Source organism: Ambystoma mexicanum, chromosome 1p (assembly GCF_040938575.1).
Source record: "Ambystoma mexicanum isolate Mex_15411 chromosome 1p, UKY_AmexF1_1, whole genome shotgun sequence".
In the NCBI taxonomy this organism is placed as follows: Eukaryota; Metazoa; Chordata; class Amphibia; order Caudata; family Ambystomatidae; genus Ambystoma; species Ambystoma mexicanum.
In genome coordinates, this window is record NC_090921.1 from 1153514410 (window position 1) to 1153539998 (window position 25589).

Sequence of the window (25589 nt, forward strand, 5' to 3'; positions counted from 1 at the left end):
AGACCAGACCTCGGCACCCCCTCGTTCTTTTACATCATAGCTTCCATCTTCGTTATCCCTCAGTACAGTGGCCCACCTCTGGCACTCTCCTTCTAGGGAAATCTGAAGGGAGCAGATGCGGTCTAAGAGCCATTTCCTCCACTTGTCACCAAGATTTTTTCTTTCTGTGGATTTCCTTCAATCCCTTCACTGACGTATGCCAACTTTCACAGCATCTTGAGTCTGTTTTACACAAAGCTTAAGAGACAAATATAGGCTACTTCCCCATCTTCACTATCTAGCAGGAGAGACAACCTCAGAAATTCCATCCTCCACCGAACCCTCACTGCACCCTCCCCCTATCTCCCCACTTCCATTATCTAGGGTACACTTAAATGCACAGAACACTTGGCCCTCCTCCCCTTCTCCCAGCGCGTTTGCCCCCCTTCTCTCATCCTCCAATCCCAAGGCTGTTTGCCTCCCTCCCCAGCCCACCTTCCCCTCTCCCCACTCACCGCTCCTTTCCTGCCCGCCTGCACTTTCGCCATTTTTGTGCAGTGTAATAGACATTTGGCACACTTTGCAGATAGAGCGAGGCTCAGATTAGGAGCCAGGCAGGCAGCCCCGAGCCATTCTCTCCCCTCGACCCAGGCAGGCAAGCTTGCAGACATGCAGTCCATGTTTAACACGAGCCCGGCCCCACAACCCCACCACCCACACATGATTGTTTTTGTTTAGAGAGAGGCCTGGCGCCATGATGGAGGATGGTTGCGGCACTGGCAGCACCAAAGCCTCATGCTATTAGGGGAACCGTGCATTTATCAAAGCAAAGTGAACACTTAGTAAGTAAGTGTTCACTTTACTTTGATGAAGATTCTCCGACAGTCCAACAGCGTGCGCATTGTAAATGGTATGCAGCAACGTTAGTAACGTTGCTATGGATAATAAAAAAGGCCCCATGGTGGCTTCTAAAACTGGCCCCAAGGCCATTCCAAGTCCATTGTGATTCAACCGGCGGCCAAACAGTTGATAGGCCAGTACGCACATGTTTCTGACTCATCCAAACCTGTGATCTGTGGGTTGTAGCAGGTCTGGTAACCCACAAAGCTATCTTACTGATCTCCGGGACCTGCACATTACCATGGACCTCCATTTTTGATCACTGAATAACGATATTCTCTCCAACTCCCTCAAACCTCGCTTGAAGTTTGAAGATTGCAGCAGATTTCTGGGTATTCAAGGGTGGTCACGATGTATTTCAAACCCACCAAACTTCCTCGACTTTCTTTGAAGAAAATTTTAGGGGCCTGCAACCCTCCTTGAAAAAGTTCCACAGGACTACCTTTGTTCTATGTAAAAGAAGAATATTTCATGTATCGTGATGGGTGTATTTTTAGTGATTACTACTTGTTCTAATGGCGAGATGTGGGACCATTGCAAAACAGTGTATTTGAGGAAGAATTTCCAGGAAGTCAAACAACTACCTGAGACTGGGTCATTACGTGCATGCCGGTCTGGGAAAAATGCCGGTAAAACGGCTAGTACAACTGGCTCTGACATTTTTCCCAGACCGGCATACTCTGATTCTGCCGGTAGAGGCAGTGAACTAAGGGAAAGCCCGACCTGCCGGCAGTTCAGGCCCCTATCGGCAGAGAAATCACTGAAGCACCGGCACCATTAACATTGGTGCCTGTGCTTTAGTGATTCAAATTCCATGGAGCATAGTGGTCGCCGCACTATAGATAAGTAAACCCGAAAATGTAATTGCTAATAACTTTTGACTTGCAGAATGGATTGGCTGATATTTTACAAACAATGTCATGGGCCTCCCAAGATTGAACATTTTGTGAAAGATTTGTAAAAAAATGAAAAAGGTTATTAAGAAAGGAAAAAAAACCCTGTTTCGGACTACTCCCATAGAAAGTCAAATGTTTGTGTGGCACACAACAGCAACTGCTGTACGGAAACACATTGGGCACAAAGCATTGAATCGATTTCCAGGAGCAGTCTAGGGTTATTCTGTCCAGTAGTTGAAGGGGATGCACCCTTCTCCCAAAATTAGAGCTTTGTATGTGTCCCACAATGCCTTATCAAGGCTTTTCAGATATTTAAAAGCCACCATTATTTTTGTGTCTACAAAGCTAAAAATAACCAGGGTTATAATAGAAATAATCTGGGTTAGCCGAAAACGAAAAATGAAAAAGATGCCATTTCGAGGAGGAAAAAGGATTACATGGAGTCTGGCTAGCTGAGTGGTTGGGTAAATAAGACACCATGAGAAATTCGGTATTTGGGGTTGAGAGGCATGGGGACCAATTTCAGAGCTGGAATGTTTTCACATAACCGAGGTTGTACTGGGAAACAACCAGGGTTATTTGCGGCCGTTACACCAAACTGCCACTTACACTAAGGCATTGTTGTGATGATACTTCTAGATGCATCGGGTAGGTTACTATACATTTTCTTTATTCTAGTTCCAATGTAAGTCCGTAAAATAACAATAGGGAAACCCACTGGTTCCCACCACCCAGGCTATTTATCTGCAATTGCCTGGGTTGGAACCCTAGCATTTTCTCACTCATACATCAACATATGCACTTTCCACCATTCCCTGTGACCTCATGAATTCCAGATTAGCTTGCATCCAACCACCCAGAAAAGCACTTCGCAACAGTTATCACTCTCTGGGCCTGATTCATAAAGAATTTTCCAACAGGAAAATCCCATTTGAAAATGAGTTGTGAATCAGGCCTTCTGTCTCTCCAGCATTCATTACAACTTCAAAAATCTAACTATCCTTGCAGCACCTTCCACTGTTATTACCTATCGCTTGACCCCCTGCTCTACACTTCTGTTTAGTCTTTGTAGTAGCCTACATTACAAATAGTTCTGAGTCATATTAACGTTTACCCCTGTCTTTGCTCATTTTGCAGTGCATGTTACAGTCTGTTCCAACACCCTTTCTTATTCCTGCTTCTACTTCAACCCACTGTGCTTGTATTCCCAGGTTTATATGCACCTGTTGTGTTCCATGCAATTTAGTCTGGTACATGGTATTTGTCTGGCATATGTTAAACTAACTCACATCCAAAATGTCTGCATTTCATTTCTAGATCCTGATATTTTAGGAGAGGACCGTCACATCTCTCTTTTCTGGAAAAGCGGTGTGAGGAGCATGGGATAATTGAGAGTCGGGAGACAGTTTTGGGGAGAATGGGAACATTGATAGCGAAGATAAGGGTCTTAAGGTGCACAGTAGGAGGACCTTTGGGCCTAAGGATATCCAGTGGGAGAGATTGGGGTACAGGTACAGCGCCTGCAATGAGCTAGGGGCACACGACAAAAGACACTTCTGTACCCTTCAGACCTAAAAGTATTTGGGAAAGTCTCCCTTTCCCCGGTCTTGTTCAGGCTTGTTGGAAAGTTCAAAGTTCAACAATTGTTGGGAGAAAACTGTCTCCTTGTTGGCCCTTTGTAGACTTTTTTTTGCCCTTGAGTCTCCGACTCTGATTGGTAGATCTGGTTCCTTTTCAACAAGCACAGTTCAAAACAAAAGAAGTTTGGATGCGTTTCCAAACTGGAGTGGGTCCTTGACCCCGGTTGGCAGACCTGGTTTGCTCACACAAGGCACTGTGATGACAGATAACAGCCTGGATGCACTCCCCAAGCTGTGGTGGGTCCCTGACCATGGTTGGCAGATCTGGTTTCCCCCCACCAGGCACTGTTACGAGGAAGAACAGCCTGGATATACTTCCAAGCTGTGGTGGGTCCCTGACCCTGGTTGGCAGACCTGTTTTCTTCCCAACAGATACTGCAACAAAGAAAACATGCTGGATATACTCACACACTGTGGCGTCACATACGGATGTGGTTTTCTCCCCTGCCAAGTACTGTTTGTATGTATTTCACTTTTACTGTTCTCTTTGTTGTTTCTTGTTCACTTATATATGCTTATATGGGTGCAGGTCCCAGATTCACACAGAGTGTTTTTATCAATACCCCATTAGACTTTGTTCACTGTTCTCTTGCTTTCGTTTTCTTAGTGTTCCTGGACTCCCATCAGGGCCCTAGACCCAATCAGGTCTCCTTCGGTATCGACTTCCTCCCTTAAACCGTCTTTGCCACTCTGTAGGAACTCTGGCACCTCCCCGTCCATCAGCGAACCTCACTTCTTGGTCTGTGATGGTCTCAGGCCATCCTGTGCACCTGCTGTCTTCACTGGGGATTATGTGGCAGTCATTTGCTTTCTTTGGGAACCAGCGGACCTGCTGTGCCTGTCCATCTCCTTCCTGTGAGAATCGCTCCACCGTGTGTTCCGACCCTCAGGGAGGTCCGGAGGGCCCTCCTTGCTGTTCACTTCACGGTTCCTGTTCGCTGAACAAGCCAGACAGCACCGTTCCTCTCTCTTAGCCTCCCGGTCTGCCTCTCCTTCCCAGAGCATTCTCCGTACCGCCGTTGCTCCATGGTGAGATACACACTTTCTCAGGTCCATCTTTACTTTTAACACTGCTTCTTCTGTTTGGTTGACGAGAACCACTAGAATGGGAAATATGGTTCTGGTAAGTATTCTGTACTGCTCTGCGCATCCTCCTCGTCCCAGTGGCAAATGAGTTATGATGTTGTAACTCTCTAGAGGTCGCCCTCATCCCAGTACTCTTTAGTTCTGTTTGGCTACAAAAATAAATGGTATAGGATGGTAGGGGCAGAGAGGGAGGAGAAGAAGAGGTGGGATTGTTGTAGAGAAGGGGTCTAGGGTTAGGTGATTGGCGGGGATACCGCGTTCTCCCGATATGGTTGTCACTGGACCCAAACGTGGTTCCCTCTCCCATGAGATCCACACATTGATTATCACCCACAGGGGGACTAACTGGTAGCAGCTTCACCACCCTGGCCTCATGGGAAGGGACTCCCTCATCGGAAGCAGCAATGACATCCTGGAATTCATCCCACTGGATATGCATAGTCCAATTAGCAAATATCACAAAGCCTAAAACTGACACAAACTTTGAATGGCCTGGAACATCTGCAGGATGCCAATGCGCATAGGAAATTCACAAACGTGTGCTCCAGGACATCCCAACCCATGCTCCAGGAACCAGTGGATTTGCTCTAGTTTTAGGCTTTGTGAATCAGGAATTAAGGTAACAGGAGCAAATAAGAGATGTGCAGAGCATCTCCTGTTGTCCTGTTTGCTCAAGTGCAAATATTTGTGAATCAAGTCAGCTATGTTCGCACATTTACCCTGTTTGTATTGACTAACACTCATTCAAGCTGGGCAAATATGAATAGCAGTCATGGTTGACAATGGATGAAACATGGAAAACGGCTCATTGGGACTCATTACGAGGTTGGAGGTAAGAGATTACCGGCACCGGTAAGGGTGCCGGTGGCGGTAATCCCTTACCTCCATATTCCGAGGTCCCTTAGCGGGTCCCACTATGGGCGCCTGGTTTTAGCAGGCGCTCTTAGCGGGAGCCACTAAGGGACCAGGGAGCTCGTTATTAGCTCCATCCCCATTCCCATTGAGCCTATGGGGGCTCGAATGGGAATGGGGAATGGTTCTCGGAATGGGGACTTACCGGGTCCTCCAAGGTCGGAATGACCCGGTAAGTCCCTATTTCGACAACCCCGACCCGGAATGCGGTAAGGGGGTAGCCATGGTGCTAATAGCTAATAGCTAATAGCACCATGGCTACCGCCTACCTTGTAATGAGGCCCATTGATCAAAAAAACAGGGCTGTTTGATAACAATCCTTTTTAAAAAGGCCATATAAAATGTAAATAGTCTTTGATGAAACAAATGAAGAAATCACTCACCTCATGTTGGGAGCTAAGCGGTAATTGTTTGGCACGAACATCATTGTTCTTCTTATTCCTTGGTGAAAAAAAAAGTGAGAATCAATACATTGCAGCACTTAGTTCTACAGCCTTCTTGGAATTTGGACAATTGCATGTATCCCAGGCAAAGAAAATTTCTCTGCTATTCTAGCATTCCCAGTCCTTCCTGGTGTCTAAAATAGCTGTATGTTGTGCGTGAAACCACCATATTATTAGCATGCCCCCCCAGCTGTGTAGAATGTGTGGTGTGTGTGTCTGTAAGTAAACATAACACCAGAGTGGATGATTCAAAGAAAAAGTTTAATCAATCTATACGGGAAAATTAGCTCACAACTCAGATGGCAATTGTGGTGGTTTGGATAGGACAGTGTTCCCAAATGATCGGCTGAGACTTTTTCAGCAAGGGAATAGGCGTGATGTAACTGAACAATGTGCAGCGTAGGACAGTAAAAAGTTATATGTCTGCCAAGCAGTATCCCAGTGGCCATGCACTGAAAAACCAGGGATTAAATCTCAACAGGAAGGTCAATCTTAGATGTTAGTAATGTTTACTGACCATCCACAACAGATGCATCACATTTTCAATGACATAGTTGGCCAGATGTAGAGTAATGTATTTCTTTGTAAAATACAGGTGGATGTATGTATGAATGGGATTCGCAAAGTGCAAAGCGAGCTGTTATGTTATGTTATGATATTGTACTTATCCCGCGCCAAAACCCGTGGGCATCCAGGTGCCGAGAGATAGATAGGTGAAGAAGGGACTACTCATAGAGTGTTCATACTAGTTAAAGAGAAACGTTTTCAACTGCTCCGAAAAGCAAGATGGTTCTTTGTTTAGCGCAGCTGTGAGGGTAAGGCATTCCATGCCTTGGCTCCCTGAACATGGGAGGCCCGGCCAAAACCACAGGCTCGTTTTACCCGATGTAGTTCCAGTAGGGAGCCTTCTGCTGATCTCAGATCTCTCTTAGGCTGGTAGGTATTAACTTTGTCCTTCAAATAGGCTGGAGCGTTATCAAGAATGCACTTATGGCATGTGGATAACAATTTAAACTGGATTCTTGCTCCTACTGGGAGCCAGTGTAGCTTTTTTCTTGCTGCAGTTGTTGGCTCTGATCGCTTCATCTGAAAGCCGATGTGTATGGCTGTGTTGTGGATTTTCTGCAGTTGTTGGACATCGGCCTTATTAGCACCTCCTAGGAGTGCATTACAATAATCTACACTTGGGAGGATCACTGCTCTCACGAGTTTAGTGCGATTTTCTATTGAGACCTGTGGTGCTACTTGCCTGAGTACTTTAAGGTGATAATTGGTACTGGTGGTAATGGCTGTTACATGGGCTGGGAAGCAACAGCGCACTGTTGGGGTGAGGGGCTCAATAGGGTGAGAGGTAGTTGAGGGACTGGAATGGGTATTCAGGATTATAGACTCTGGAATACACAGAGGCCACCCAGAGACAGCTGCTCTATAAACCAGTAAAGTTGCAACAAGATTTTGGTAGACCCAGGCACCAAGACGGCATCAATCATCATCTTTGCATTTTATATATCGGATCCCAAAAAATACATGCCAATAATACAGCAAAAATGTAAAAATGCAAATCCATTGAAAAGGACTGAGAGTGCAACTCTTTTACAATCAACTAGGAAGGCTGCATGATTTAAATGTGCAAATATTGTGCATTGCTCTTAAACCTAGGGCGCATGGGCCCTCTGTTATTTTGCAGTAAAATATCACTGCACTACTCCAGTGCTCTCCTGTCTTCTTTGTGTCAAGAAGCAATCCTTTGTTGATTGTAAAAACCAGTATGGGACAGAAAACCCTTTCTGGCATGAATTATAGGGCGGGGTTACCAGAGGAAGTGACAGGAGTATTAATTGAACAGGTTGAGTCTGAAAGAGTAATGCTAGAAGCAGGTAAAACCTGGCTTCACACATGCTCAACAGAAAGGGAACAGTGAAGCACCGCAGTGCTGCCTCTCTGCATGAACCCACATGATTATGCTACAGGGTGATTGTGTCCACAAACGATGTCACCATCTTTCAGCCAAAACTAAACTGGAGCCATGTCGGGCATTCAAAAAATTGAGATATGTTTGTGGTGTGCCATGATGTTTGAGAGTAGTCAGTCTCCATCATCAGAAGTAACTGCCATTAACTATGCTGCATTGTGGCCACGAACATTAGGTGAAGACCTGATTTTTTTTGTAAAATGTTTTTTAAAACATTTTTTTACAGAGGGCCACATTCGTTATGGTGTGAGATGCTTTGCTGCATTGCTTAGGGGAGTTACTTTGCCTATGACTGGTTGCTAGGTATCTAACATCAGACATACTTCACATGTATATTTACTCAATAATATAGACACCAGAATAATATATATGTTCACCTACTTCAGATATCGCCATGTAGACACAGCTACTGCAATAGCTATTGCACCCACAACTGCCACCGAAATCCCAATAAAAAGACTATTCTTGGAAGAACTTGAGACTGGTGTGCTCCAGAGGACCTCATCTGAAGTGGAAGCTGGGAAAAGACGTTCCAAAGGAGTTAGTACATTTCAATGACTTTATTTATGCAAATGGAGAGACCATAATTGCAATACAACAATGCATGTATCACAAATTGCACACACAAAAACATCCAATTAATCCTTAGTAACACAACCATAATAAAATGTGTTTTAAAAAGAAGTAATATGTTTAAAAGATACATCATAATTTTACAAAGAACCGAATCATGGCATGGTTGTATCTACATAGTACATTCATCACTGTATCACCAAACTTAGCTGATTCTGTGGGATAAAGCATGGAATTGTTCAATGCCTTGATAAAGAGCCTATGGTCGAAAAACATGCTGACTCTGTGCTTGAGTCAGTGATTGCCTGAACCATAGTAATTGCTGTCCCTTTGTGTAACTCCTTGTACTGCTCACTTACTCCTGAGATAAGTCTGGCTGCTCCGCTACTGCTATCACTATAACTGTGTAGTACAGGCTTGTACCAAAGGTGAAATTGTACTGTCACTTGTAGTCTTAATTGTGTGTAGTGTTCCCAAAAGGTACTGCATATAATTCTGCCTAACACCAGCATGGTTGAGTTTACTCAAGACCAGCTTGTACTAGCTATGGTGCCAACAACACAGAGGGTCTTGCAGGACAAATGGATAGGACCCTTCGAGGTTGTGGGCAAACTTGGAGAGGTGAACTATTTGGTGGACTAAGGCAGACCTAAGGTGGCTCCCAGAGTCTTTCACCCCTTCACACCAACCGTTTGAAGGCATATGTTGTGAGATCAGAAGTGGGAGCTTTACTTTTAGCTTCAGTTCAAGAGGAGGAGGTGAGTGAACCTCTACCTGACCTACTCAGAGGCCAATTTTTGGATGAGAACATAAAAGGAGTTAATCTCTCTTCTAGTCTGACATCTGAACAGCAGGATGAGTGCAAGTGTCTGTTGAATCAGTTTGCCTCCCTGTTTTCACTTTCACCAGGCTTGACCCCTTGGGCCTGCAAGATATCCTCAATGGTGACTGTTTACCTGTGAAAAGCAGAGGTTACATAATGTCAGAACATGTGAGATCCCACATCAAAGGAGAGGTCAACAAGATGCTTGATCTCGGGGTTATAGAATCCTCTACAAGTCCATGGTCTTGTCCAGTTGTTCTAGTACTAAACGCGGGATCCAAGGAGTTGAGAGTCTGTGTGGACTATAGAGCTCTAAATGCAGTCACTAAGACTGATGCCCACCTTTGTCAAAGAGAGATGAGCTGGTGGGTAAACGTGGTGCAGCCAAGTACCTCAGTACATTTGACCTAACGTCAGGCTATTCGCAAATAGCCCTGGCAGACCATGCCAAGGAGAAAACTGCATTTTCAACCCCAGAAGGCCTCTACCAGTTTAAGGTTATGCGTGTTGGATTATAAAATGCACCTGCTACATTCCAAAGGATGGTCAATCAAGTTATGAATGGGATGGAGGACTTCTGCATGGCATACTTGGATGACATTGCAGTGTTCAGCCCTACTTGGAAAGAGCATGTTGATCACTTAGGATATGTTTTGCAGGCTCATGAGCAGGCCCATCTGACCATAAAGGCAAGCAAATGTCAAATTGGTCAGAGCAAAGTGGTCTACCTTGGTCATGAGGTAGGAGGAGGTGAAATAAGGCCATTGCCTAGCAAGGTAGAAGCTGTACAAAACTGGGCCACCCCTACTACTCAAACCCAAGTGAGAGCCTTCCTAGGTCTCATTGGGTACTACAGGAATTTCATTGAGATGGGACCATAGCTTCTCTTTTGAATGTAATCTCCTCTCCAAAATTCCCTAAAAAGGTTAGATGGAACGAGGAGTGCACTCAAGACGTTGAAAACCTGAAGAAAGCCCGTTGTCAAGCTCCAGTCCTAAGAGCTCCTGATTATCACTTACCCTTCATTGTGTAGACAGATGCATTCAATACAGGTATAGGTGCAGTCCTTAGTCAACTTGATGAGAAAGGTAGGGAGCACCCCATTTGCTTCATCAGTAGGAAACTGAAGGAACCAGAAACAAGGTGGCCAACCATAGAGTGTGAGTGTTTTGCTATTGTGTGGTCTCTGAAGAAGTTTAGACCATACTTGTATGGATCTACTTTTGTAATTCAGACAGACCACCAACCCTTGAGATGGTTAATGCAAATAAAAGGGTAGAAACTAAAACTTCTAAAATGGTCAATCTGCCTGCAAGGGTTTGATTTCACCATTGAGCAAAGATCAGGATGTCACCACCAAAATGCTGATGGTCTCTCTTGGATGTTTATAACCGACTAGAGTGAAGAGATTCTTCCAGGAGTAGATTAAATCCTCCTGTCCCTTAGTTACAGGGGGAAGAGGTTTGAGTTTTAGGGAGAATTCTCCAGAATGGCTAATTTCCCATACCTACTGAGTTCCTCAGTAGCTTTGCTGGATTTCTAGGATTTTTATTTTCACCTGGTAAGAGTGTGAGACTGTGGAGCCTCCCCTGTTGCATAGGCATCATATTTGTACTGTGTGTTGCACAGCACCTTTAGTGCAGTGACACAGGGTTGTCTTAATAGACTTCCTAAATTCAGACTCCATTTTCTGTGACTGACTACTGTCTCCCAGAACATGTAAAGTTGCCATTGACTTTATAAGTCTTTTTAAATTCACAGACCCAGTACAAACTATCTTACATAGAGTTCTGAAAAGGGTTAATAGTTATGCCTTTTTGTATGTTACTCATGGAACATTATTCCGTTCCCCTTTCTTTAAGATTTGGCTGGTGGCCGTGATATCTACCCTATTTTTCTTACTGCGGTCTATTTAAATAGCCGTGGTACTGTTTTAGGCTAAGTTAGTAGCCTCGAACTTATACCCGCTGGACCCCATTTACTTTTATTTGGTTCTGGCTGGGTTTATGCGCCATTTCTTTTTGTAAAGGTCTTTCTCATGCTTTACTCTGCGCGCCAAACCAGGTTTGGTTCCTTTGTTCGCTGTCCTTTAGCAGGCTTCTGCACAGAACCCCTCCTTAGGCACCTCAATATGTTAGGGGGACAGGATGTGAGGGACGGGTTTGAGAATCCCTGCACAGGGTCTCCTTGGAGACCCATGTTGCACTCTGTGAGATTGGCTGTGGTGACTGTCCGGGACAGCCACCCTGCTGTGTGATTGACAGTCAGGCTGTGTGAATGGGGCAACACTGCATAAAAAGCAGGTCTCTGGGACGGAGAAGGCAGAGTTGCCACTGGATTGAGAGAACCGAAGAGAATCTGACTGAAGACGACCTCTACCACAACTGAACCTCCCGGTGAAGCCCTGCTCTGGTTCCGAATCTCCAAACTTCTACGACAGGTAAGATTTGCAAGGAATCTTTTCCCCTTGTGCTGGTGGGACCAACCAGTTTGCCAAACTGCAAGCCAGGCCTCCCTCGTCTGGTTGAATTTGCTGTGCACAGCTACAGTGAACCGGATAGCCAGGAGGACCGGACCCTGCTTGGGTTTTAAGGAGCGCACCTTTTATTTGTTGCTTTGCTCGGCTGCTGGTTTCTACCCTGGGCAGTGCAGGACCCTCCAGTCTTCCTACTTTGTGTCAGTCCGACAGTTGCTTCAGGAACCGTGAGTCTGCAGGACCTGCCAGGAACGTCTGCCTCAGTTACAGCCTTCTTCTTCATTTAAGGTACTGTTCAAATCCGGTTGTTCGTTCCGTCCGACCGTGGTAAAACTGCTTGAAATCTTTTGCCAATCTGAGGGCTTGTCCTTCTCTATTCTTCAAAGTAACTTTCCATCCGACCAACTTCATTTTTAACTCTTGGCAAAGACTTAACCGCAAACTACTCTGAACTGTGTGATCCTCTGCAAAGACTTATGTCCATTGCCTTTGGCCCTGGCCTCTTGATTTGATTTCCTCACCGTAGTTGCATTTTCTAGATTGCCCCACTTACTCACTTGTTGGTGCTGCTCAACTTTTGTCTAACTTTGTCTTTCCCTCCCTTTTTAAATTATTGGAGTGCCATTTTGCTCACACTTCATTTTGAGCTTAACTTGTCCAGAATTCATTTGGTGGTGTATAGTGTATTATGATTGTGATTTTTCAACTGCTTGAGAATAGTGAAATGTTTTATAAATGATGTGTAAATAAATGTATATTCTTTTACTCAGAAACCTTGAGTCAGTGTTTGTTTGAACCATAGTAATTGCTGTCCTTTGTGTAACCATTGATACTGCTCACTTGAGAAAAGTCTGGCTACTCAGATTCGAGCCCCCTATGGGGGCTCGAATGGGAATGGGGAATGGTTCCCGGAATGGGGATTTACCGGGTCCTCCAAGGTTGGAATGACCCGGTAAGTCCCTATTTCGGGAACCCAGACCCGGAATGCGGTAAGGGGGTAGCCATGGTGCTAATAGCACCATGGCTACCTCCTACCTCGTATTGATGCCCTATGTGTTTATTTCTGTTTACTAATAGCATGAAAGTGACCATTTTTCATTTTCCAACTGCCCCCAATCAGCAGTGATTAAGTTATAGTTTGATGTCAATTGTCATGAACTTTTTTTATATTCCTGTCTGCCCTAAGCTACCCACATACTAAAAGGGATGCCATTATTCCCTATGCTGAAACTCAACACATTTATTTGTCTAGCGCTCCCATCAGGTTTACCAAGCAAATAAAAATGAAATCGGGAGAAGGATGGGAGTTGCGATCCACAGGTGGCATCTTCAAAAACCTGTTCTCTCGGTATGCAAACATTATGCCAGCATACCGTAGTAAAGTCATGTGTTTAGTAATGTTTACTAATGTCATTGTGCATGATATTTGCACTATGCCCATCTGCTGCTGAGCTTCATACATCCAGATAATGGGCCTCATTACACGGACGGCGGTTGCCGCCGGTATTTTACAGAGTCCGCCATGGTGAATGGCGGAATTACCGCCCTATTCCAAGATGTGTGGGGGCAGTAATTCCCTATTCACCATGGCCCTTCCCCATTCCCATTTTTGCCCCCATAGGGCTCAATGGGAATGGGGAAGGCGGTAATTACGGTACTGCAAATTGCGGTACCGTAATGACCTCCTAGGTCCCTTTGCGGGTCCCGTCCTTAACGGCTGGTAAAACCAGCCGTAAAGGTAGGGTCCCACAAAGGGACCTCATAGTAAGGCGGTAAGGGTTTACCAACACTGGTACCCTTACCGGTACCGATAAACCCTTACCGCCGTCCGTGTAATGAGGCCCATGTATTTTTGCAACTCCTCATCAATTCTTTTGGAGCATTACTCCCATGAACCCTACACACGAAATGCAACTGATGCGAGCCATAGTGGAAACATTTCTAAACCACCAAAGAACATCTTCACACACAGTATACCAGAATGCAGTGATGATTTCACATTTTAAGTAGCGTTTGAGAATGTCAATTGACGTGAGCTGTTTTTTTTTTATTTCCTACAGGTCTACCCTCACCCACAGCCCAGTTTATTGACATACACCAAACAGATTTTTTTTGTAATCTTGCGTTGCAGACATTTGGCCTCATTTCGACCATGGCGGTACGGTGACAACGGTGCCCGTAAGCTTACCGGCACCGTTGTCACTGTACCGCCATGCTACGAGTTGTGCTCACGGGTCTTGCTCTGCGTGCGGCACCCGGGAGCACAACTCGTCGGATGCACCGGCACCGTTATCAACGGTGCCGGTGCATCTGACTTGGCCATGGGGACGGACTGGGTCCGCCAATGTCAGAATCCCAATGTTCGTCCCCATTGCGGGGTGCCGGAATAATCACGTGTTTGGAGGCAGCTAATGCAAATGTAAAAGCAAATGAGGCCCATTGAGTCGTAACGATATTGAAGTTAAATATGCACAAATAAACACATATATAAATAAATTATGAAGTCAGTCCTCATGCATCCAGAGGGTGGATTAGTATATGGGCGTGAGGCTTGCGGTGCGGTTGGGAGATGTGTTGTATTTTGTCCCAAGGTGGGTGTCAGAGACACTTGCCTGGCTAAATAGGGAGGGTGTGGGAACCAGGCGGATGAGGATGGACAGGATGCCATAAATGATGGGGGAGATGCAATTAGTTTATACTGTGTATAATGTGATGGGTGCCATCCCCTCGGAACCGTTCATGCACAAAAGTCAGTTTGGTCGTCCTCAGATTAAGAGGAGGCGGGCCATGTTGGCTGACCCATAAAAGTGGACTGTTGTATACTATTCTTGACACTGATCAAGACCAGGTATTTGAACACTGTGCACATCATCTTGCCCTGGCAATGTCTTTATTTTCTAATGATGGCTCATCATCTAGGGTAATGGCATGCAATGGATAGCTGACTAAGGGGCACCCATGGTCTACTTCTTAGGAACAATGGAGCAGGGAGAGAGCTCTTTACTAGCAAGGGTAGCAACTGGGGCATGAATTTGCAAGAGGAAATTGGGGGTACTGGGGCTTCTTGTACACTCGTTGCACCTTTACTCTGTCACAGAAATGTTGGGCCAGTTTATCTGGTCCCTGATCGTTCTCCCACTTGATTGTGTCATTCATTGGCCATGGTTCGTTCAAGATGACTTCAGCCTTGGCAGGAGTGTTGGCAGTAATGGACAGAAATACACAAAATGATAGTCATGAGTCCTCTCAAAATCACAATAGACATAATGTATCCCTATACAGTATTAACCACTCTGGGTGCCAATAGGAAGTTAGATACATGCTCATAATGGGGGGGTTTGTAATGGGAAGAGCACAATATACAGTATTGACCCTGTGAAAAAAGTCACATAGTTGGGCCTAGGTGATGAGCAGGGGTGAGATAGATGATTCTCCATCTGACATAGGACCCGGATATGATAAAGAGTAGGTTTTCAGGCTCCCCAGCCCATCATCAACTATGACAACATACTCTCCCACCAGCACCCAAGGGGTTACAGGGCAAGGAAGCTGGTATCTTGGGATGGAGAAGGACCCCATCAGGTAAAAGGACAGTTATGTGCAACAACCCTTAATCCACTCATTTGCCATCTGTAATTCTCAAACAAGCTAACCTGGAGCCTTGGGACAAGCAAAGCAGCTTGAAGCCATGGGATCCATGATGTTGGATCACCAACTTGAAAGTTCTGTCTGCAAACCTATGGTGGATGCAAGGCTTTTCATCTATCATCCTTATAGACAATCTGTGTAAGAAAACTTTGTTTGAATCACAATATCATGTGATTCAAAGGATGTGGTATACAGAGAAATCTTTGGCGTAGCCATTTTCACTGACCGCATAGGTGTTCTCAGCAAAGCCTCCCTGCTGCCATGGGACCTGCAAAGGAGCTGGCAGAAATAGGATCTCACTGCATACAAAGGTGGGTGTCGAATATTGATTTGATTTTGGCAAAGTTGCAATCCATTTATCTCAATAAGCCCACAAACCTGCAGAGGGATCACGCTGAGCAAAATGCAAGCAACACCAACCAGCAGCAGTGGATGTATGGACCAGCATTGGTGCACTTGAAAGGAATGTAGAATTCCTCATGGTGGATTAACCAGTTGAAAGTTGTGTTTTTGGACCAGTGCTGGGAAGGGTGGAACACATCACCATGGCAAAGAAGGATAATTCAAATGTATTTATTTAATTTGGTCACATATTAAACGTGGACCTAACTTTGTGAAGCAGCGGTGCACTGTATAACAATTTGTTCATCGGAATAGAGATACAGAGGCACAACTTGCGCAGAATTTAGCAAAAGAAATGTTAACAAATGGTGAGGTGCGGTCAGCCAGTAGGTGGGATCGAGTGTGTCAATGGTGCATGAAGTGGGTGTTCCTTCAAGAGGAGGGTCTTTACCTCCTTTCTGAATTGGAATTGTGAGCCTAATGTTGATGGGTATTAGGTTCCACAGCCTGGGTTTATGGATCCAGAATACTTGTTTCTTTATTTCATGTATTCAGCTCTAATCTGGATAGGTCTTGGCTTCTTGTGGGAATTGGCGAGTATAGATGGTGACCTTGTTAGCTAGGTAGGTGTGAGAACTCAAAATTACACTTTGTAGAGGATGCAGCCGGTCTTGAAAGCAATACATGTTTGTAGAGGTTACCAATGTAGTGCGATGAGTGTGGGCGTAATGTGGTCACATTTGCGAGACAGTCTTGAGCTGATAGATGTCTCTGATGGAAGAAGTTTTGATGCAGAGTTGAGTATGGTCTCCACAGCTGTTGTGGTTGTGATTGGCTAGGAGGGATCCCAGGGCCTCCATGCAGAGGTTCAAAATCAAGTGTGAGAGGGTGGATTATTTGAAACTCCAAAGTTGACAAGTAGGGGGGAGCTCTGGAGGTAGTTACCTGGATAGACTGATGCAGTCTTCTAGAAATGAAGTGTCAACTGGTGGACAGCCTCACCAATTCCTATTTGGGTATTTAGATGTTCAATGGGGGTTTGACTATCAACTGTTTTCAAAGGTTGTGGAAGACCAAGGTGTACATGGAGGCAGGGTGACCATTGTCAGGAATGCAGAGCATTAATTACCACTTGCATGGTGGCAGTCTCTGTGCTGTATCTGAGTGGGAAGCCAGATTGGCATGTTTGTAGTAGATTGTTGATGTTGACCTGTGCTTGAATTTTATTGGCTATGGCTCTCTCCCGCATCTTGCCAAGGAAAGGAAGGTGTGTGATGATGCGATAGGTCAACAGGTCCCAAGATTGATTTTTAGGTGTGGGAGTATATGTCCTCTTTGGAGGGTTGAGGGAAATGTTGCTTGGATGAGGATGCATTGACAAAAGGCATGAATGGCTGGAGTGCTTTCGTGGGGAGTGATTTGATGATGTATTAGAGTAACTTTGAGAAAGGCAAGAGTATGGTCCATCATCAATAGTGTTTTGAAGGAGGACCATGTAGTTATGTCATGCGATAGGGTGAGTTGGACAGTGCAACGTAGGTCAAAATCCAGCATTCAAGTGAATGGCATTAGCAGTGACACATCTGAGCACAGTTCAGATACATGGGCCCTGTGAGGCGCGTTCATCCCCCTTCTTAAACATGGCGTCTTGGATTATGTTGCACCCGGCACTGTCCACATTCAGTGCTGGCTGGGGAGGGGATAGTGAATAGTTCCTGGGAGTTGGATTTGACGTTGCTGATCCTGGCATTGTAACTGCTGGCTTTTGCAGTGTGGGATTTCCTTCTGTAGTCTTTGGCGTGTCAGGTGAAGAGGGCTTTGGAGACTGGGTGTTTTTTTTTCTCCAGGCTAGCTCAGAAGAACAAGTTACTTACCCCTGGTAACGTTCTTTTGACTGGATGTTCCTCCAACGTATTCCTCATCTTTAACATGTAACGTCCAGCTTCAGCTGCTTTGGAAAACATTTCCGGCAGAGGGTTCTGCATCAATGGTGTCGGGGGCTATAGATGTAGCCATGGCCCTGGTGTAATGAGCTTGCAAACCTTCAGGAGGGACTTTGCCTGTTAGTCTGTATCATTCAGATATGGTAAGGATGATCCATCTAGTCAAGGTCTGTTTGGAAACAACCCAGCCAAATTTGTGTCCTGTGTAACCTACAAAAAGTTGGTTGTCAACTCTCAATTTTGACATTATGGAGATGTAAAAATGTAACACTCTCCTAGTGTCCATCCTATGAAGTCTCTCCTCTTCCTTACCAGGATGGGGAGGAGGGCAGAAGGAAGCTAGAACAATTTTTGGATTTAAATGAAAGTCCAAAACTACTTTAGGTAAGAATGAGGGTTTTACCCATAAAACAACCCTATCCTTGTGGAATATGGTAAAGGGTGGCTTGGAAGTAAGTGCCTGCAACTTGCTCACTCTACGGGCTGATGTTAGAGCTACCAATAGCATTGTCCAAAAGGTTAACAACCTTAACGGACATGTGTGCAAGGGTTCAAATGGAGCACGCACCACAAATTTCAAAACCAGGTTAAGGTCCCAAACCGTAACCTGAAAAGGAGATTGGAGGAACACATTAGTCAGCCCCTTTAAAAATGTAATTACCAGTGGGATTTTGAAATAAGAACATTATTCCGATGAGTGCTTAAAGATTTACAGCGCTGCCAATTAGCCCTTAATGGTGCCAAACTGAAGGCCCTTATTGGCTAACGAAAGCAAGAATCATAAGACATCCAGAGTTTTACACAGAAAAGCATCAGCATTCTTTTATCTGCAGCAGTTGCAAAATGTATTCCAACTGCAATGGTACAGAGGCTTTGTTGCTGGCCTTCTGGCCGAAAGCGACATCTCCATTATGTCATCCGGGAGGACCCAATCCTTGTATCTCAGCCTTTCAGAAACCACGCGTGAAGGTTGATTGTCATGACCGCTGGATGGATAACCCAACCCTTCTCTCTCAAGAGAGAACGTCCTCTCTTTGTGGAAGATGCATTGGAGGACAGATGGACATGTCCAGGAGGTCTGGGTACCATGTTCTCCTGGCCCAAACCAGGGCAATTAGGATCATGTGTTTCCTGAATCTTCTGAACCTCCTGATCACTTGAGGAATGACGGGGACTGGAGGAAACGTGTACAGGAGTGGAAACTCCCAGTCCACCACAAACGCGTCTCCTAGAATTCCTCTTGGGGGAAATTCCCTTGAACAGTACTGCTCGCACTTCTTGTTGACACCAGTCGCAAACAGATCCACTTGAGGGGTTCCCCAAAGGGTGAAGATCTCTTGAAGGAATTCCTGAGCTAGTTCCCACTCATGGGAGAATGTGCTTTGCCTGCTCAGAGCGTATGCAGCTGTGTTTTCACACCTAGCTAGGTGAACTGCGGACAGGGAGATTCCTTCTTGAATTGCCTAATACCAGAGCTGCATTGCCTCTGTGCACAGTGGTAGTGACCCTACACCTCCTCTCTTGTTGAGGTAGTACCTGGCCAGTGTGTTGTCCGTCATTATCAGGACGTTCTTTCCCCGTACAGAGGGCAGAAAGGCCTTGAGCGTTAGTCTGATCGCCCTCAGCTCCAAAAGATTGATGTGTAGTTTGGACTCCGAAGGAGACCAACGTCTGCTGATTGTTAGATCGTTGGCATGGGCTCCCCACCCTGTGAGTGAGGCATCCGTCACTACAGTAATCTCCGGCCATGGTTGCAAAAAGGTTCTCCCTTCAGAATATTCTCCTTGCAGGCCCACCACAGACAATCCTGTGAGACTCTGGCTAGTATCTGAAGTTACTTCGACATCTTTCCTGAGAATTGGGACCATTGTGATCTGAGAGCCCATTGAAGGGATCGCGTTCTCAGGCAGACCTCTGGCACCAGGAAAATGCAGGATGCCATGAGGCCGAGCAACCTCAAGAAATCGAAGGCCGGAAGATTCTGGGCACTTTGAAATTTGGTTACCATCTGAAAAATGTCTTGAACCCTCACCTCGGGCGGCAAGCTCTTTCCCGAGGATGTGTCTATCACAGCTCTGATGTATTGGAGCTTTTGGGAAGGTGTCATGTGGGACTTCTTGTAATTGAGTGAGAAGCCCAGTCTGTGAAGAGAGTGGCATTGAGATGATCCAGGACTTGTTCGGGAGAACCCGCACTGATCAGCCAATCGTCCAGGAAGGGGTAGACATGAATCCCCCTTCTCCTGAGACTCGCTGCGACCACCACCATCAGTTTGGTGAAACCCCTTAGGGCGGAGGTCAGCCTGAATGGCAGAACTCGAAACTGAAATTGAGAACCGCCAAACGCGAACCGCAGGTATTTTCTGTGCTTGAGATGGATTGGCACATGAAAATAAGCATCCTGGAGGTCCAATGACACCAACCAATCCTGAAGTTGGAGGGCCTAAAGGATCTGAGAAAGAGTGACCATCTTGAACTTGTCCTTCCTGAGGTACTTGTTCAAGTAACTCAAATCTAAGATGGGTCTCTGTTCTCCGTCCTTTTTGGGGATAAAAACAAATGGGGAATACCAACCCTTGTTCCTCTCCACTACAGGCAGCAGTTCTATAGCGCCTTTCTCTTGCAGGGTTAAAACTTCCTTCCCAAGGAGCGGATCCGGAATCCTCAAAGAGTGTTTCCCCTGAGGATTGTTCTGAGGCTTCTTTATAAAAGGAAGGCAGTAACTGTGGAATATTGTTTCCAAAGCCCAAGCATCTAAAGTAATGTCTCGCCATTCTTGTAGATGCTGAGACCGTCTGCCCCCCACTGTTGAACTGTGACTCAAGACCTCAGAGTGGTTTCGTAGCGGCTGTTGCAGAGGCTGATGTTAAAGAAACTGCTGCTTGAGCTGGCTTGGCACCTCTACCTCTTCCACCACTAGTACATTTTATTTGGCCCCTTTGACTGGCCATTCCTCTCACCCTTCCAAATGAGGAGCAGTAGCGAAAAGATCTACCCCTCCATGGTTGTCCAGTAGTACAAAAAGGCTGAGGTTGCCTAACAGCAGTGCCTAAAGATTTGGCCACTGCGTTCGAGGTCTGAGACTTCTCAATGCTCTCGTCAGCCTTGCTGCCAAAAAGATGAGACCTGTCAAAAGGCATGTTGAGAATTCTAGCCTGCACATCAGGTGCAAAACCGATTTTGCGAGGGCACAAGTGGAGTTGACAGATTTTAATGCCATGCTCCCTGCAGAAAAAACCTTTCTCTCCCATCCATGTACGTGCTTGTCATCCCTATCAGGAGGGATGCTGGGGTACGCAGTTTACTTCGAAGTAGGCGTAGCTTCTTGGACCATCAGACTCTCCGGAGTGGGGCACTTTGACAACTTTAGACATGAGCTGCCTATAAGAGGACTCAGCATGCTCCCCTGGTCTGGTTTCCCAAACTCCATCTCTGGACAGGTGTCAATTCCATTTGCATTATGCAAATTGTTGCATAGAACTTGCATTTTGCTTTCCTCTGAAATTAGGCATTCAGGCACATTTGGTGTGCTGTAGTGCTGTCCAAAAGGGACATCTTCCTCATCCGAATGCTCTTCTTCCTCAAAAATAGAAGTTAAAGACTTGAAAAAGTCCTTCTTTGGGAGAGGAGTATATGTTTTTTTTCTTGTTTTGAAACCAGAGACTTCGACGTTGTCGAAGTTGTCGACGCTTTCTTAGACAGAGCCTTCTTTGGACTGTCTTACGGTTTAGCTGGTAAAGTTTGCACAGCTGGCATGAACGGTTTCGGCATTGATGTCAACAGTGGTGTCGATGGCATTGATGGTTTAAGAGGGGTCGAGGACCCGACAGGCGTTATCGGCACCGACGGCATAGAAGGCCTCGAAGGTGTTGAGGATCTCGATCTCCCCCATGTCTCGAGTGATCCTTGGATTTCTCTGATTGAGGCCTTGAGGGCTCATGATGAGGATCATGCCTCTTACTCTGGCTCGATGGTGCGTGAGTTTTGGGCCGAGACCTCTCCTTTCTGGCTTTCTTACAAAGCTCAGTCAGAGCATGGCTTTGTCTCTCCAATATTTTTGCCATTTCCACACGGAACGCTTCCCATTCTGCCGGAGTTGACCTTTTTGAAGGGCACACAACCCTTGTGGGGGAACTGTCAGAAGAAGAAGTCAACGAAGGAAACTGTGCAACCTCCTCTTCGACTTCTTTGAAGATGATGATGAGTGGCGGGAACCACTCCTAGACCTGGAATGCTTGGCCTTCTTCCTCCGAGGAGAGTCACCTGTCGACTCATCGGAAAAAGGCCTAGCAGGTCATAGCTCAGTGGATTTGGGTACCTTTCTGACCTTGAGTTTCCCCTTCTGTTCCCTCAAGGCATTTCCCTTCATCGATTCACACTTGGAGCAAACGGCAGTATCGTGGTCCTCCCGAGACACCACAGGCAGATTCGATGTGGGTCGGTAAGGGACAACTTTGACCCGGAATCCGTGCACTTCTTAAAACCGGACTTGTGCGTCAACGGTGTAAATGAAGAAGACATAATTGTCGAGTTTTAAAGACAAATCGTCTCCAAGTAACAAACGTCACAGTTTGAGGTGCACCGAACTTCACATGAAGCAAACTCTGTTGCAGAAAAATAGAACTGAGGCCAATGGGGTGCAAAACGTGCTCCATATACCCTCCGTATACCCTCTGATGACGTCACCCTTGATGGAGGCCTTCGAGGGACATCAACTCGATGCCATCGATGCACAGCACCCTCTGCCTAAATTGTTTTCCGAAGCAGCTGAAGCTGGATATTACATGTCAAAGATGAGGAATACGTTAGAGGACACAATCCATTCGAAGCACGCTTTTTGGCACAAGCTTTGAAAAGCCCAGGTGTGAACCAGGTGTTTTTTTAAATTAGGGTTTGTCTTTCTGATGTTTGAGGGGGGCAAGTGTGTCGACTGCCTGAGCAATGGTTTAATTGCAGCTGTCGACCAGAGCTGCTGGGTCTGTCACTGATGTTGGGGGGTGAGCAAGGGTATCAAGTAGCAGGGAGAGGTTGATGTTGTTGGGATTTTTTGTGCAGCGGGCCAAGCCTTCTTGTTTTCCAAGGTGAACCGGACTGGGGCGTTCATAAGGGAGTGTACACAGGTGCAAGCCCCTCAACCCTTCAACCGAGTTCAGATAACATGATAGGCAGATCAAATGGTTCTATTATTGAAGAAATCAGGATTACAGTGCTTTTATTTAAGGTAAAAAGTGCACTTAGGCGCTGCACACATTTAGGTTTGAATTACCCAGGAAGTGAAGGGTGCTTTAAATATCACACACATATGATGATGATATAAAGATATATTACGAATATGAGATACAAAGTGAGAAAAGCTTAAATAAATAAATTATGGCTCCATGAAAGATTAATACAGTGTCAGACAGAGATATATTTCAAAACGGATACCGTGAGCACAAAATGGTGTCTATTGTAAGGACCAGGTGTTGAGCCCTGACTCATGCTGATTAGCAACGGAGACCGACACATGAAATGGTCTTTGGCAGCATCTCGCCGTGAGATAATTAAGTCTGGGAGGTCAAACTTGGAGCTTGGCAGGAAAAGTAGATAAGATTGATGATGTAGTTAGACAAGGCAAGGGAAACTTGGATACATGTATCTATGTTGATAATAAGAACTGCACACTGTGCTTTCTGTGGACCAATTTAACAAGACCAGCTGCAATATTTGGCAATATAAAATAGAGGTTATTTGTTTCTCCACGGTATAAGGCACTAAACTAATTTGGCAGGACCTCGGAAAGTAGATAAAGGATTGACAGTGATGTGATGAAAATGTTTCTGGAAGGAGTTGAAGAATGTCATGAATGTGTCTAGCCGGGTTTAAAATAAGCTCATCAGGTTGTGCGTCAGAAGAAATGATTAATGCCAAGTTTGACTAATGTAAGCTCACTGTACAAAAGACTATAAAAGCAGGTTGAAGGCAAATTATTGCTGAGTGCTTTCCCAGGTTGTGTCTTGTAACTGCATCCAATAAAGACTGCTGTGGAAAACTCCTGAGCGCTTGATGATTTCCCTTGCCTCAGTCTCAGAGAATTGTTCACAGATGCCAGAGCTTGAGAAGGGAATAAGACCCAGAGTTCAGGGGGATAACGAAGGTGATGGTGTGGTGGTCAGACCATGAGCAAGGAGAGGTGACGGGGTTGGTGATGTTTCAATTGAGGTCAGCCAGCTTGGTTGAGTGCGGTGGCTACGCTGGTAGTGAGGGTGTCTGTGAGATCGTTGAGGCCTAGGTTGAGGTCCCCAGGATTACGATTTTTGAGCTGGACCTAATGGAGGAGAAGATGGTTTGGAGTAGGTTGTCCTGGAAGGCGAGGCTGGGGCCAGGAGGGGCGGAAGATGAGGAGGATGGTGATGGAATTGTTAGGTGATGTGGAGAGCTTGGCGATTAGGGATTTACAGTTAGGGATGGCGTTGGTTTGTCAGCTGTGTTGTGTAGCATATACTTGCATGTCCGTTCATCTCAAGTACGTTGCGGCCCTACCAGATAGACATTTGGGTACATCTGTCTGTGCATTTGGATGACGGACAACAGGCTACACCCAGTTGGAGTATCTATCTCCCCCCCCATGCACACCCAGTTGGAGTATCTATCGCCCCCCCCCCAATCACACTGCCATGTGATTGGCCTGCTACTCACCAAGTAGCCACGAACGTTGTCCCGTTTGTCGCTCCATGTAGCGGGGGATAGTTGAGTTCCGTAAGACCATGGAATCATGGGTAGATCCGGGAAATCGGGCACAGCAATGTGTGATTATCTTGTTGGCGTCACATACCATTTGGACATTGATGGAGTGGAATTGCTTCCTGTTTCGGTACACTACTTCATTGTGATGTGGGACGACCAATTCCACATGTGTACAGTCGATGGCCCCAATGCAACTTGGGATGCCGGCCAGTGAATAGAAGCCAACTTTGGTGTTTGCAATCTCCTGGGCAGTCCGTGGCATGGATATGTGTTTGGGTGCATGCTTCAGGAGGGCATCGAGTACCTGGTTCAGTGTGCGTGAGAATACTGGTTGGGAGATGCCATGCATCTGCCCCACTCTATGCTGGTAGGGTCCTGTGGCCAGGAAGTGGAGCACAGTCACCACCTTCAGTAGAGGGGGGATGGCAGTTCTGATGTCTATGAGGCTCACAATGTCGTTGTGTATCATGTCCACGATGCTGGTGATGGTATCCCGGTCCAGACGGTACAGGGTGTGTATCTGCTCAGGTGTTAGGTTAGATGGACTGGCTCTGATCCTGGGAATTGGTGGGTGCCTCTGTGGTATGATTAGGTGGTGTGGTGGTGCTTGCTGTGCCTGTCTTGCCCTCCTCCTCCTCCTCCTGCCTCTCTTCTGTGCTGCCTGTTGTTTTAGCAGCTGCGCTGCAATCAGGTCCTCCAGGCCATGTAATGCTGCCCGTATTGGAACCATCTTGGTGTGGGAAGGGGTGTGGGAAGGGGTGTGGTGTGCTTCTTTTGAGCAGCCACGGTCTCCATTGCCTCCACCTGTGCTTATTTTGGCCACCTGTGGCAGGTGTTAACACTGCACAGTTATTTGAACGGGTGGTTCGCGATGGCGGTATTAGCACCATGCCGCTAAGGGGTTTCGGGGGATTTACCATGCCGCTATTGCCATGTACACTTGCCTTGTGATGCTGTGCTATTAGCGGCATGTCGTTATTTACGGGATGGCGGGTCGTGCGCACGCGGACTGACCGCTATTAGTGGCACCGTACTTAGCCGTGCCGCTAATGGCGGTGAGCCGGGACGTAATCCGCATGGGCATTTAACGTTACCGGTATTCCATTACCGGTAACGTTAAATCCTTACCGGCATCCGTGTAATGAGGCCAAGAAGGAAATATCTACCACATAGAAGGCAGTCCCTGAACTGGCTTGTGATGTGGATGGAATGACTCTGACTTCAGTACCTG

The 25589-nt window shown here is 46.1% G+C and overlaps 1 protein-coding gene across 1 annotated transcript in view; it reads right to left on the bottom strand.

Annotated features, from left to right (window-relative positions):
- Positions 1-25589, bottom strand: part of LOC138450289 (B-cell receptor CD22-like) — a 267696-nt gene that overhangs the window by 36785 nt on the left and 205322 nt on the right. Inside the window, exons 6-7 of the mRNA XM_069604829.1 lie at positions 8210-8345; positions 5797-5854 (exon numbers count right to left, since the gene is read on the bottom strand). Of these exons, the coding sequence (XP_069460930.1) occupies positions 5797-5854; positions 8210-8345 (194 nt within the window). The remainder of the gene's footprint in view (positions 1-5796; positions 5855-8209; positions 8346-25589) is intronic.